Raw genomic sequence first — 15,038 nt, forward strand, 5'->3', positions numbered from 1 at the left:
TGAGTTGCCTCTCCATGCTCTTATAAGTGAATTTGGATGTCGGGCAACTATCACCAGTCCTCAGGCAGCTGCAGTCTATTTAAAACCTAATGGAGTTGATTAGAGAAGGGATCATTAAGGAGATGATATGGGATCATACTGTATCTACCTGTCGTGGTGGTAGCACCAAATTTAGACAAGAAAATTGTTGCCAAGTGTTTGCTTAACTGGAAGAGCTATCTGGGCTTGGACAAGATACTACTCGCCTCTCTGCTCAGCCTTGCAAACATCCTACGCTAGGAGGTTACCTATTAAGTGATAGACAATAGATCCTTTTAATTGTTAGTGCGTTACGACCTTAGACTTTGCCCAGGTATTTAATAACACCATCTGCTGTCTAGCTCTGCAATACTATTATTTTTACATGAGGATTACTCTTCCTGCTTCACAAACAGCGTTGTAATAACAGAGCTAAGTAAGAGCACAGCAGCGTGGTACTTACACCCTACTGTCCAAGTAAAACACACAGGAGGTGCAGCTCACCCCAAGTTTCCAGACGTATTGTCTCCAGCCTGGAAGTCTTGAAGTGCTGCAGGCCGAGGAGCTGTGGATCCAGTCTTGTGGGTTGCACTCAGGAAAAGCTCTCACCTCGCCTGAGAAAGGGCCAGGAGCGAAATCCATCCCTGTGTAGGCTCTCTACTCCTTGACTGGCTCTGCTTTTCCCATTTTCTTCCCCAAAACAACAGCAATGTTCTGCTGGCCATGAGCTAGGAGTCGCTGCACCTTCAGACTTTTTTCTCATTAATAACATGCTCTTGCAGCACATGCATTTAGTTCCAAATATTCATATTTATCTGGTTTTATATCTGTATCTACAAAGGGTCCGAGACAGACAGTGATGAGACTTTTGGCACTTTCAGCTGAAGTGCCTCTGTACCAATGCACACAGCATGGGAAGTAAGCAGGAGGAACTGGAAACCATGGTGCAATTGGAAAACTACAGTTTATTGCTATCATGGAAACATGGTGGGATGACTTACAAGAGGAATACTATGCTTGAGGGCTGTAAACTTTTTAGAAGGAATAGACAAAGTAGGAGAGGTGGGGGAGTTGATCAGTGAAAAGGAAGAGCTGGCCTCCTTGGACATGAAGAAGACTGAGGTATTTAACAAGTTCTTTGTCTCAGTCTTCATGGTCAGTCAGGCTTCTCATGTCTCTTGTGTCCCTGAACTTCTAAGTAGGGGTCAGGGAAGCAAAATCCCTCCCAGTGTAAGAGTGGAGCAAGTCTGAGACCACCTCATGAGGCTGAATGTGTACAAGTCTATGGGGCCAGATAACATACATCCTGAAGTTTTGAAGTAACTGGCTGATGTGGTTGCCAGAAGATGTTTGGCATTGTCCCACATCACATCCTTATCTCTAAATTGAGGAGAGACTGATGTGAAGGCTGGGCTATTATGCAGACAAAGAATTGGTTGGATGGTTGTAGCCAGAGGGTTGCTGTCTATGACTCTATGTCCAAGGGAAGACTGGTCACGAGTACTATCCCACAGGGGTCCATCTTGGGGCTGGTGCTCTTCAGCATCTTTATTGATAGTGAGACTGAGTGTACCCTCAGCAAGTTTGCAGATGATGCCAAGCTGAGTGCTGCAATTGATGCAATAGAAGGGAGGGATGCTCCCTTTGGACGTGCTCGAAAAATGGGCACATGAGAAATTAATGAAGTTTAATAAGGCCAAGTGCAAGGTTTTGCACTTGGATTGAGGCAATCCCAGATATGAGTACTGACTAGGAGTAGACTCCTTGAGAGCAGTTCTGTGGAGAAGGACTTGAGGGTCCTGATGCAAAAAAAACCACACATGAACCAGCAGTGCATCCTGGACTGCATCAAAAAAGGGGCAGGTGATGGGGAGAGGGATGTCCTGCTCTGCTCTACCCTTCTAAGGCCCCATCTGGAGTATTGTGTCCAGGCCTGGGGCCCCCAGCACAGGAAGGATGTGAAGCTGTTGGAGCAGATCCAGAGGAGGGCCACGAAGATGATCAAAGGGCTGGAGCACCTCTCCTATGAGGAAAGGTTGAGGGAGTTGGGCTTGTTTAGCTTGGAGAAGAAAAGGCTCCAGGGGCACCTCACTGAAACCTTCCAATACTTAAAGGGAACTTACAAGCAGGAAGGGGACTAACTTTTTACATGGTCTCATAGTGACAGGACAAGGGAAAATGGCTTTAAACTTAAAGAGGGGAAATTTAAGTTAGATGTTAGGGATAGTTTTTTATTTTTTTACTCAGAGGGTTGCGAGGCACTGGAACAGGATTCTGAGGGAGGTTGTGGATGCCCCATCTCTGGGGGTATTCAAGGCTGGGCCGGACAGAGCCCTGGGTAGCCTGACCTGGTGGGTGGCAATTCTTCCAACAGCAGTGGGTTGGGACTAGATGGTCTTTAGTCCTCTCCAACCTAAGCCATTTATGAGTCTGTGATACCCTCCAGCTCCATTCTTCCATTAGAGCTCAGAAAAGGAGTGCTTTCCTTGGCTCTCTTTAGCAACAGAGGTCAAATATGAAACCAAACATATGAATGCAATTAGGAGGGTATGTAAAATATGGGGGCTGGACGTCTTAACAGTGTCCGAAACAGGCAAGACTTGACATGCCGTTAGTTAAAAAGGATTTTAAGTACTACAGGATGCTGGGCGGTGTATCTGGTTACAGCTGAAAAGAGCTTCTCAGTCTTCTGGCTGTATTATTTTTCTGGCATTTCAGGTGTATAATTTTGATCCTGAAACCCCAGTGTGCAGGATAAAAAAAAACAAATCACCTCTTTTGAAGTAAGCGAAACCATCCTTTTGGTCCTGATGCTAGTTTTGGAAGGAGATGAGAAAAAGCTCAGATTCCTCACATACCTGCCCTGTACCAATTCTGAAGCAAAGACAATTGTATGGACAGTTATACGTGCTATCCAGAGGTGAATGCAGCAGGTTGTGATTTTTGAATCGCTTGTAAACGGAGAAAGAGGTATAACCATACTTCATATAGTTGAGTGGGGATTCTTCTTGCTGCTTCACAAATGACAAAGGAATGTCTAAAATCTGTGCCAAACGTATTTCCAAGAATGTACCTCTGCCCTTTACCTACCATTTGCATCTTCTTTTAAAGCTTTCCAAATGAAGTAGTAGACAACCCCTCCCCCCCCAACTAAAAACATGTGTGAGGATGTGGAAAGCTTTGAGATGTTTCCACACCCCGCTGACCTATTCATCAAAAACACATAACTCTTGGTATAGAGCAAAATTCAGAAGGCAAAACCCTGTCTGCATCAGCTGACTTCTTTCCCCCTTAGGCTACGGGCAACCCTGGTACAAATTCAGCTCAGCAGAGCTGCTCCAGCAGCAGTGTGCCCACAGAGCTCCCCAGTGCCCTGAGGTTGGAGGTGCTGAGCAACATCAGGATTGCAGGTACCCTCCTGACTGTCTTGGGAGCCTTCTCTTTGGTGCATACCTGCATCCCATGTGCAAAGTAAAAATCATGCACACAGTGACACGTTTTCACAGCCCCTCTCTCGGGTGGTGATTTGGCCTGGTATTATGTAAGATTTAACAAAAGATGGAGAAGACAACTATTTTAAGGAAGAATGTTAATTGAAGGCTGAGTCAGGCTGCAGCTAGTACAGAGATGTTTTTGAGAAGCTTGTACCCTTTTTCATTTGGTCTATTTTTTTTTCCTACCTAATTACAACGTGTGCAGAACTACATTTAACAATAATAGTAACTGGCAAAGGGCAGATGGATGATGAAGGTGGCTGTCCTCTTGCCCCTGGATCTGCAACTGAAGCCCATCCCAGGCTCTTGCAACTTGGCAGCTGCCACCATCCGATGGCTGCTCAGAGCTCATCCAGGCCCATTTGGGAGACTAAGTGAAATGCAAGCCCCAACCTCTGGAGAGCTGTTTAATGATAGTTATCCAGAGGAGGAGACCAAGGTTAATTGTCAATTCCAGAATGGGTGTACCAGTTATTAATTTTGCTACAGTCCTTTTTATCACCTATGAGTTTGGCTGTGCTTCCTGGTAGGCACCTCCTTCTGGAGCTCAGCAGGGTGTTGGCGCATTAGGGATGCAGGTGAATACAAGAGGGATGACTCTGATTTTTGCAGCTCTGCTAGTGATGTTTACAAGTGTATCACTGGTGCCTAAACTTGTCAGTATTTCTCCTTAGTGTCACTGCACGGCAGTACACTATGCATAGGACTGAATACCCAAGTTGATAAAAACACCCTATTTACCTGTTTTTACTTAGTCTAAGAGACAGCACTGAGCAAAAAGGTGAGGCTGGGGACTGAGCACAGAGCAGCACCTTTGTCCCCATGCTGGCTGCCCAAAGGGGGGATGGGGAAGGAGGCAGCGATGGCAGCCAGAAACTAATTTCACTGCACTTTATGTTTCCTCAGATTGGGGAGTGCTTTTGTTAGCTCCTGTTATGTCAGAAAATGTAAATAACATGACTGCATCGATGGGCAGAAGAACATGGTCACCCATTGAGCCGCAGTACGGTGAGCCCATGGGGTCACGGCCTTCTGGTCTTCCTGTTGGTGCTGGGCCAGGGTTGCCCAGCCATGCTAACACACCCCAGGCAGCTCCCAGCCGGTCTGTCCCCCTGTACCCCACAGACAATCGCCCATTGTGGCTTGTAGCAGAGGGCAGCCAACACGGTGTCGGTGGGAGCGTCCAACAGCTATTTACCAGGCTGAAGAGAGCAGGCGGAAGATTTTCCACATCAATTGCCCTTTCTTCTGGCATCTGGAATCGTCCCTCTGAAGTTTTTATTTCCCTTCTGAGTGTAGTAACCTCTGAATTTCTCAAGTATTTCCATCATCTTTTCCTTGCTGTCTTTTTTTTCCACTGCTACTTGAAACGAGGGTGTGAAGTCAAGTGCTCAGTTAAAAACAGAATCATTTCCTTCTTATTTTTTTTTTTTTAAACCACACCATTTTGGCTCCAAATTGCCCGGGGTAGAGCCCACCAAAGCAGCAGAAGCTGCAGCACTGATGCTTTTGCTCACACCACTACTCGTGGAATCAGAGAATCAGAGAATAGCCCAAGTTGGATCTTGCATGTATTCATGCACCCAAAACTTCTATGACAAAAATGAAATAACCACGTCCACCTCCCCTGTCTGTGCATGGACACACACACATGCTGACAACAGGCTGCTCCATCAGTGTCCCTCTGCCAGCAGCAGTAGTTGCATGTCACAAGGCAGCATTTCTGCAGTCAGCAGCACTGGGGAGCAGTGTTGGCGGTATGCTGTGCACCATGAGCATGGCTGCTTGTCCAGCAATTGTCCTGTAGGTAAAATTAGGAGTGGCTGCTGGTGTTTGTAGCATTGTCTATAAGTCTGTGTACGTCAACAGGCTGCTCCTGATGGCAGCATTGTGTACATCAGTACTTTCTTCCCATATTAAACACAAAATGGTTGGACAGACATATTTCTTTGGGACCAGTACTGATGTGAGAGCAGGACTCTACTGCACCTCTCCCTTCCTTCCCTGCACTGTGGCACTGGGTCAGGGCTCCCCATGGCATGGGGCTCCCCTGTGGCAGGGCCCCCCGGCTGGGCATGCCCGCAGGCCACAGGCTTCTGCAGAGCCCCTATATATATATATATATATATATATATATATAGCCTCGCCATGTCATCGCCGGGGTGTTCCACAGAAAGCAGGCACAAAAGGATGGTTTCTGTTTCAAAATAAATAAATAAATAAATATTAAGAAAGAAAAAAAAAGGAACGAGAAACAAACGCACGATCTGTTTTATTCTTGTGCAGCGACTGCATGACGGCAGCTCTGCAGATTTGTGTGTGTGTGTGTGTGATTTGATTCTTAAATCACATTTCCTACGCCGCTATTTTTTATCTGCTTTTTGACACCGAGAGCTGCAACGCTCTCTACCAGAGAGCTGCCTCTTCTACCAGAATAGATGCAAATGCAGCAGAACCCAAATGCTGCCCATAGTGGCTCTGACCAGCCTGATTCGATCAGAAACCAAGTTAAATAAATAGGGGTCACACTCCCCGTCCTGCACTCACTGAAAGCTGTGCTTTCTCCCTCCCTGCAGCCGGGCTCTCTCCGAGCTGTGCTCCCCATGCGCAGTGTGCAAACACACAGCTCCTTGGCTTCCCACCAGTGTATATAAATATATGCAGTTATTTTTTTATTTTTTTTTTTCCTTCGCAAAACCTGGAGGCTAAAGCGAGAGGGCAAAGGAGTACGTGACTAAAACATCCAAACTTCCTCTTTCATAAGCCATCACATGATGCAGTGCAATTACAATTCCTGCCTTGTCCCTGCCAATTGCAGGCGCATTGCCTCACCCGACAAACCCGGCTGTGCATGTGTGTGTGTGTATATGTGTGTGTGTATGAGTGTGGAGGCAGCAATCGCTGCAACCGCCTTGGCACGCCTCCATCTCCGGGCTGGAGAAAGAGGGCAGTGGGTGGAAGACGAAAACAAGATGTGTTTACTTAGCATGCAGGGATAAAGCGACTTTCCAGCCGGGAGGGGGTGCACGGAACAGCCTTACAGCGCTTTGATGCTACGAGAAAGGAGGGCCGCGCTGCGGAGCCGCGTTAACCCCCGCCTGGCCGTGGGGCACGATCCGCTCGGGGCTCTCCCGGTGCCTGAATCGCATCCCAGGTCCGCAGCCCCGGGAGCGCCGCAGGCACCGCCCCGCCGAGCCCCGCAAACGTCACAGCTCCCCCGGGTGTCCCCGCTGCCTGCTCGCCCCCCCTTCCCTCCCCCGTAACCTACATAACGCGGCGGGGAGGGCCGTGCCCGCCTGCGGGACGTGGCGAGGGGGACGTTGCCCCTCGCGGTGCCGCTGTGCGGGGACGGAGCGGAACGCCCGTGCCGTGCTTGAGCTGCGCGGGTTGTGCTCGTCCGCCTTAGAGAGCGGAGGGTTTGTGGTTGCAAACGACAGGAAATCTCGAGCGTCCTATTTCCTGCGTGCAGTGACAACAGTTAGAAAAAAAAAAATAAAGAAAAAAATAACAATACGGGCGATGGTTTTATTTACCCACGACGCCCCTCCCGCCCGGGCCCAGTAGGGGACGGGGGCAGCCCCAGGGTCACCGGGGGGGGGTCGGGGGCGACCGAGCTCAGCGACCCCGCGGCGCTCAGCCCGCACCGCACGCGGTGACCCCGCCGGTGCCGAGCGGGAGGCTCGGGGCCGCGCTCAGCCCGCTCCGCTCCGCGTGGCCGGCGCTGGGCTCCCCCGGCGGCGGGCGGAACCCCCGGGGCCGGGCCGGGGGCGCGGGCAGAGCCGGGGCCGGGAGCGCGGCGGCGGCGTGGTTGGCGTTGTTGGGGCGGGGGCGCCCATCGCGCAGGCGCGGCGGCACTGTCGAAGAATCGAGGCGGCGGCGCGCAGAGGCGGCGGTGGCGGCTGGAACGCGGCACGGCCCCGGCCCCGGCCCCGGCCCCGGCCCCGGCCCCGGCCCCGGCCCCAGCCCCGGCCCCGCCCCGCCGCGCCGCCCCGTAGTAGCCAGCGAGCGGGGGAGCCGTGCGGGCGGCAGCGGCCGCAGCCCTGCGCCAGGCGCGCCGCGAAGATGCGCGTCCCCGCCGCGCTGTGAGCGCCGCCGGCGGAGACGGACGAGGGAGCGGCGGCCCCCGGAGCGGCTCCGCTCGCCGGGGCGCGGAAGAGGAAGGCGAGGGGGAGGGGGCCGCGCCGACGGTCCCGCGGCGCCCGAGCCGCCCCGTCGGCCGTCCGGTGGCGAGGGGCGGAGGAGGAGGAGGCGGCGGCCGGAGCCGGAGCGGGGGGCGCTCGCCGCCGCCCCGGGGCCGGGACATGTCGTCGGCGGCGGTGGCGGCTGCTTCCCGCAGGCAGTCGTGCTACCTGTGCGACCTGCCCCGCATGCCCTGGGCCATGATCTGGGACTTCACCGAGCCCGTGTGCCGGGGCTGCGTCAACTACGAGGGCGCCGACCGCGTGGAGTTCGTCATCGACACGGCGCGGCAGCTGAAGCGGGCGCACGGCTGCTTCGCCGAGGGCCGGGCCCCGCCGCCGCCGCACGCCAAGCAGCCGCCGCTCTCCGCCAAGGAGCTCCTGGCGCAGCAGCAGCAGCTCGGCCACCCCGCGGCGGCGGCGGCGGCGGCAGCGCCCCCGCCGCAGCCCCAGGAGCGCCACCCGCTGGCCGCCGAGCGGCCGCCGCCTCGCCTGGGCGCCGAGTACGGCGGCGGACGGCAAGTGAACGGCATCCTGGTGCCCAACGGCTTCCCCAAGCCCGAGGAGCCGCCCGAGCTCAACCGGCAGAGCCCCAACCCGCGCCGGACGCACGCCGTGCCGCCCACTCTGGTGCCGCTGGTGAACGGCGCCGGGCTCCCCGCCGCCATCGGAGGCCTGGGCGGCCGAGCCGCCGCCGCCGCCGCCTCGCTGGCCGCCATCTCGGCCGCGCCCGCCCCGCTGGCCGTGCCCGTGCCCCAGCAGCCGGCGGCGGCGGCGCAGGCGGCGGCGGGGCAGCCCGGAGAGCTGGGCCACAAGCGGCCCGGCTCCGTCTCGTCCTCGTCGTCGGGCGGCGGCGGCGCGGCGGGGGAACACGACGGAGGGAGCAAGGAGAAGCGCGGATCGGCGGAGAGCGTGCCGGCCACGGCAGAGATGGGCAACGACGGCAAGAGCCGGGCGGGCGGCGAGGAGTGGCTGGCCAAGCCCAAGACGGTGCGGGACACGCTGCTGGCCCTGCACCAGCACGGCGGGCACGCGGTGCCGCCCTTCGACAGCAAGTTCAAGAAGGAGCCGGGCATGGCGGGCGGCAGGATGCTGGGATACGAGAGCAACGGGGCCGCGGCCAAGCCGGGTGAGGAGCGGGACCGGGGCGGGAGGAGGGGGGCGAGTGCGGGGCCGGGGCGGACGGGGCCGCGTGTGTGCGCGTGTTACGGTGATCTGGCACGTTTCGGTGGCGGTGCTTGGCCGCCTTGTCGCCCCTCTGACTCTCTCCCTCCCTTTCCAGGGGCCCGCGCAGCCCGGAAGAGGAAGCCGTCCCCCGAGCCGGAGGGCGAGGCGGGACCCCCGAAGATCAACGGGGAGGCGCAGCCCTGGCTGCCGGCCGCGTCCGAAGGGATGAAGATGCCGCTGACGGCCACGTCCTTCATGTCGCCCCCGCCGCCCACCGCCTCGCCCCACTCCAACCGGACCACGCCGCCCGAGGCGGCCCAGAACGGCCAGTCCCCCATGGCCGCGCTCATTTTGGTGGCGGACAATGCCGGGGGCAACCACGCCTCCAAGGAGGCCAACCAGGTCCACTCCACCACCAGGAGGAACAGCAGCAGCCCCCCCTCGCCCTCCGCCATGAACCAAAGAAGGCTGGGTGCCGGCAGGGAGGTGCCGGGCCAGGGGGGCAGCGCGGCGGGCGGGCTGGAGCCCGTGCACCCCGCCAGCCTGCCGGACTCGTCCCTCGCCGCCAGCGTCCCCTTGTGCTGTACCCTGTGCCACGAGCGCCTGGAAGACACCCACTTCGTGCAGTGCCCTTCCGTCCCGTCCCACAAGTTCTGCTTCCCTTGCTCCCGGCAGAGCATCAAGCAGCAGGGGGCCAGCGGAGAGGTGTACTGCCCCAGCGGGGAGAAGTGCCCCCTGGTCGGCTCCAACGTGCCCTGGGCCTTCATGCAGGGGGAGATCGCCACCATCCTGGCCGGGGATGTGAAAGTGAAAAAGGAGAGAGACTCGTGACTGTGCTGGCCCAGCGCCGCCCGTCGCCCAAACTGCTCCGGTTCTGTATATATCTATAAATATATATATATAAATATATATATATCTCCAAGACAAGGGAAATGTAGACTTCATAAACATGGCTGTATAATTTTGATTTTTTTGAATACATTGTGTTTCTATATTTTTTGAAGACAAAAGGTATGTACTTATTATAAAGGCATTTCTTCTAATTCTCTTTTTTTTTTTCCTCCCGTCCTTCCCCCCCATCCCCACTCCCCTCCCCCCGCTTTCCCCCCTCCCCTTTTGTTATAGCAACTATTTGTTGTGCTTCCCTGGTGACAATTACTGTTCGATGTAGGCTGTGACTTGCGCTGCTTTTTTTAGAGCACTTGGCAAACGAGAAATGCTTCTAGCTGTATTTGTATGCACTTGTTTCCTTTTCCTTTTTTTTTTTCTTTTTTTTTTTTTCTCTCTCTTTTTTTTTTTTTTAATGCCAAATACACTTTCTGACATTGTAAAGATCGCCTTACTGTCTGTGATTTCCTTATTGCTGCCCCCTGCTTCTGTAGGGCTGGGGGCAGGCGGGCGCATGGAGCACTAAGGGCTCCTCCCGGGAGCGGCTGTCCGCCTCGTGTGGCCGTGCCGGACCCAGGCCAAAATTCCTCCGTGTTTCTCAAGGGAAGTTGCCTTTGGAGTAGGATGTGGAGAGGTGTTGGAGAGGCGCTGTTGAGTTATAGGGATTTCTGGGTTGGTTTGTTTCTGTTGGGGTTTTTTTTTTTCTTCTTGTTTTTTTTTTTTTTTTTTTTTAAGGCAAAGTTGACCGCAGTTCACGTGATCAGTTGTAAGATTACAGAACTACGCCTGTTGACCAATTGCGTACTCTAACGTGGAACTGTGATAGCCAACCTTATGACATGATTGGTGACTGCACCGCTGTAGCACTGCCGTCTCTGAAGGCCTTCAGCATTGGGGTTTTTTTTGGTCTTTGGACAGTGCTGGGGAGGTGGGAGAAAGGCTGTTTTGTTTTGTTTTTCCTTTCTAATTTTACTTTAATTTTCAGATAGTGCAGGTGGACTTTTGAATTTGCTTATCAGTCACCTCCGGTACTGTTGCTTTTGTTACTATCGCTGACACGGTGTTTCCAAGTAGTGGCAGGTACAGCGTGGTACAATGACAGCAGCAACTGAGGCTCTGCCAGATTGCCTGCAGGCATATCAGCGACAGCCCAAAAAGTGGGTGGAGGAAACCTGCAATTTCCTTATTACGTGTGCTTGAAACAAACCTACTGCTATTCTTTGAAAATGAAAACATAAACTGGTTGAAATGAAAGCAATTAGGGCTTCACATAATTGCCATGGCCCTGACTTTTAAGCTACTTTGGAGAACTCTTTTGTAAAGCCACTTCTTTTGATCACGCTTCTGCATCACCAAGCAGACTTCTAAAATCAATAAATCATTGGTTACTAGAAATAGTTGAGTCTTATAGTGATGTTTTTGTGCTGTTTATAGTTCGTTGGCAACGCTGCAGCTGGATGAGCCCTTCTGTTGAGGTGTTTATAACTGGGTTATAAGAGGTTGTTTCTGAGCGAAGGGGTGGCGAGGTCGTCCCAGCCCTGGGATGGGCTAATGAGCACTTGGTGCCCAAGGAAGAGGAGAAATCTGTTCAGCTGACGTAAATTTGAACAATTTTGGGTGCTTTTGAGTCAACTGTTCTTATTGTGATAATGTTCAGACTGCAGTTTAATGCAGAGTAGCTCTTTTCTGGAAGACTTTTTTTTTCTCTCTCTCTAAAGAAATGGTCATTATTAGTATTTGAAGATCAGAACTGCACACGCACAGTAATTTTTTTTTTTTTTTTATGAAGTGTTTAATGAGCACACCCACTACATTGTGTTCCATATTACAGGTCAATGTAATATTAGATAAGACTTGCATGATAAACAGATTCATTGACTCGATATTACGCTTTAAATCTTATACCTATAGTCAAGATTGGTGTCCTATGTAAACACATTTAGCCAATTTGAAGAAAACGCACATTATATATATATACCTATATATATTCCTATATATATAAAAACTGTAAAGGATTCTTTGGAACCACTATGATCTGTGTAAATGTGTATTTAGGCACTTTATTAAAAAAAGAAAAATGGATTTTGAGCTGATAGATGGTAACAAGTTCTTCAGAGTTGCTTGGCATGATACCTCTGTGGTGTGGAGCTCATGTTTTTTTGATTAAGGTGGTATTTCTACTTTAAAACCAAAAATGAAAACACCAACACATCCCTTCAGAGGTCCCCTTCTAAGTTACATGGCGGCCTAGCGTGAGGGCTGGGCCTGCTTTGACAAACAGGGCCTCCTTACGGCCCGCTGACACAGGCATGGCCAGTCCTGAAGTCAAAACCCTCCTCCCCCTGCCTCCTGCAGCCCCTGAGGTGGAGGAGATGATGGAGGGTCCTGCAGCCCCTGAGGTGGAGGAGATGATGGAGGGTCTGGTACCAGAGCCCACGTGGTGGGTCTGCAGGCCCCTCTAAGCCTGGTCACCATAAAGCTGCAAGATTGCAAAAGGAAACAAGCTAAAATCTGAGGGGTTTTATTCTTGTATCTCGTTTTTTCTCAAATTCAGTGTTGCTTTTTTCCTCTCTGCTGTGTTACTGAGTTACAACACCAGTGGATTCTCCATTTACAACACTTCACTATTTCCTGGGCTACAGGCTTTTTTTCTTTCCTTTTTTTAAGTGCTTTGGCTGCAACAGTGCTACTTACCTTACTCTTTAAACTTTTTAAAAGGTGATACTGTAATTTGTGTAGTATTAAACATGTTTTACTTAAGAGTGAGTGATTTATATTTATTTTTTTGAACCCGCTTTTTTTTTTTTAAGGATACTTTTTTCTTCTTTTTTGCTGGCAATTCACCTGTACACAAGGTACTTTTATTTATAGCTACTGAACTAATATTGTAATTTTCACTTTTTCCCCCCTCTTCACTTCTGGCATAAAATACAAGGAAGCTGAGAGCTTTAAACACTTATGCTTTTAAATATATATATATATATATACACACACACACACACACATTATATATACTTATAAAAATATACATAAAACCAAAAGCTACAGCTGTCAAAGAGCAATATTTAAATTTTTTAAGTCCTGTTTCTGTCATTGTGGATAGGTTAAAGCACAGAGGGGGGCACGGAGCCCCGCTGGAATGGCACAGCATAATGGTGGCTTTGATGGCCTTTGTGGTGGCCTCAGGAAACCTGGCCTGTTTTGGAACTCCCTTTTTTAGCTGTGCTGTAAACCAGGCCATGGCAACCACGTGTTTTTATGAAATAGCACTTAGGAAAAGGGTATAAATACATTTGAGAGTGCTCTCTAGTGGTTTATTATGTCAACAGAGTCCCTGGATCCTTTCCTTCTGTGCCTGGGCCAGTCCTGATGGCACCCACTGCCTTGGTGGCACCTGCACCACCCAGCTCCTCATGCGCTGGTGTGGGGCAGTCAGGGCAGCTGGCACATGAAAGTGGTGTCAGCCAAGGGAAAGTGTTGGACTGTGAGTAAGTTCATGGCACCAGAAGTGGCTGAGCTCATGAATGGAAGCGGTTATAGTCCTGGTTGCTGCAGCCTCAGCTCCTCCGGAGTGGGACTGCTGGTAAGAGGTGCCCAGCATTTAGGCTTGAGAAGGCTTAGCCCTGAGAATTGCATGTATCACCTCCCAAAGTGATTGCATTTAGCTCCAGCTGGAGCAATTAAAAAATATGAAGAAAACTGCCCTCCTGCAAAATGGACTCGGCTTGTTTATCCTCTTGGAGATAAATTGCAACTTCAAGTCTGCGCTCCTACAGATAAGGAGGCAATTACAAAAAACATTCCCTCCTAACATGTTTTTCCTGAACACGGCAGTTAAAGCAGGATGAGCATCTGGGCAACACATAGCTTCATTTCTGCCACCCGTGAGCACTGTGGGGCAGCCCTCTGCACCCTATGTGCAAGGGCTGGCCCTGCCCAATGGATGACATGTAGGTCACCAGGACTCCTGAGTCACCCTTTGCTTCCCTCCTCCTTTGTTCCCAAAGGCCTTTCCTCTGCTGAGGTTGGGCTGTGCAGGAGATGAATGGAGGCACAGCTGCACTATGGCTCCAAGCTAACTCTTTCAGTGCCTTTGGGCAGCCACTGCAGCATACCCTGGGCTGGCGGCTCAGGTATAAATTGTTTGCAGCATGTTTTTGGGACAGAAGAAACACAGACATCTTGCATAGGGTATTTACAAATCTCCAAAGTTCATGCTGGAGTCCATACCAGTGTCTTGTTTGGCTGACCTAGGTACACTGGAGCCCACCAGACAGGGTGGTAAGCACACTTCGCTAAAATTTGCTTTCTTATTGTGCTGCTCAAGAGCCATTTTTGTATTAGTGGATCTAACAGAGTAAAGGCCAAACCCCACACGCTGCATCAGGAGGAAGCCCCCCATACCAAGAAGCAGCTGGCACCAGCTTCCCCCCACAGCCTGCTCCTCTCCCACCACTGTTACCTCTGGAAGCTCTCCAAGCAGCCCATTGCCTCTCACCACCCTATGGGTATCAGGGCAACAAGGAGTCCAGTGCTGTGTGTGCAATGCTGGGTGCTTCCAGCTCTCTGAGGTGAGTACTGGGGTACTGGAGCTGCCCCAAGGAACATAGGGGAGTCTCTGGTTCACAGGCGACTTCAGCCTCTGCCATTGGAAAGGAGAGTAGCCACTGTTCGCTCAGTATGGACTCTGGAAGAATGCAAAGTATTCTTTGTTTTCTTTTACCATCTTCCACTACAACACACTTCCCCTTTCATGCCTTTTTTTTTCCCCCTTCCCTTTGGCAACTACTTGAAAACAAACAGAAGATGAGTAAACAGAGATCAAAGAGGTTACTGGTTCACCAGGTCAATCCCCTGCAGCCACAGATGAGCCCCAAAGCCTCTGGGCAGGGGGTGTTGCAGAGTGTGGGAGCTCTCCTTAGTAATGGGGGCCTGGGGATGCCACTCGCATGCTCAAGAGCATGATAGAGTCAACCAGATTGTCCTCTTCTTCTTCCCATGGTTTTGGGCTTTTGTGTTTTTCATCTCTCAGAGCTGAAGGAGGCCCAAGTATTTTTTTAGTCGAAACAAATAGATTCGGTTCATTTTTCCCCTCAAGAGAACCAGGTTTTCTCCAGTCCTTTTTTATAGCAGTGTCATACTCTCCAACCCTCCAGTAGTAAGAGAACTTGCAGATATTAAGCAATAACTGCATAATGGAGTGAGGCATTTAATTTTGCCCAGACTATTTACAACTCCTTTTATTTCTGTTGACTTACTGCACTCAGCTGCTGCTGAGCAGAAGGAACAAATG

At 51.7% G+C, this 15,038-nt stretch overlaps 1 protein-coding gene across 2 annotated transcripts; it reads left to right on the top strand.

The window, feature by feature from the left end:
- Nucleotides 1–7,502: 7,502 nt before the first annotated feature.
- Nucleotides 7,503–12,505, top strand: IRF2BP2 (interferon regulatory factor 2 binding protein 2). Of its 2 annotated transcripts, XR_001554059.2 has the most exons (3): nucleotides 7,503–8,819; nucleotides 8,973–12,108; nucleotides 12,145–12,505. XR_001554059.2 is itself a non-coding variant. In XM_015857907.2 (2 exons), the coding sequence occupies exons 1-2, from the start codon at nucleotides 7,814–7,816 to the stop codon at nucleotides 9,686–9,688; spliced, it is 1,722 nt and encodes a 573-aa protein (XP_015713393.1). In that variant the 5' UTR covers nucleotides 7,503–7,813; the 3' UTR covers nucleotides 9,689–12,505. The 2 variants fall into 2 exon arrangements, 1 of the variants encoding a protein (XP_015713393.1); XM_015857907.2 differs by having other exon boundaries at nucleotides 8,973–12,505.
- Nucleotides 12,506–15,038: the final 2,533 nt, after the last annotated feature.

Source organism: Coturnix japonica, chromosome 3 (genome assembly GCF_001577835.2).
Source record: "Coturnix japonica isolate 7356 chromosome 3, Coturnix japonica 2.1, whole genome shotgun sequence".
NCBI lineage: Eukaryota > Metazoa > Chordata > Aves > Galliformes > Phasianidae > Coturnix > Coturnix japonica.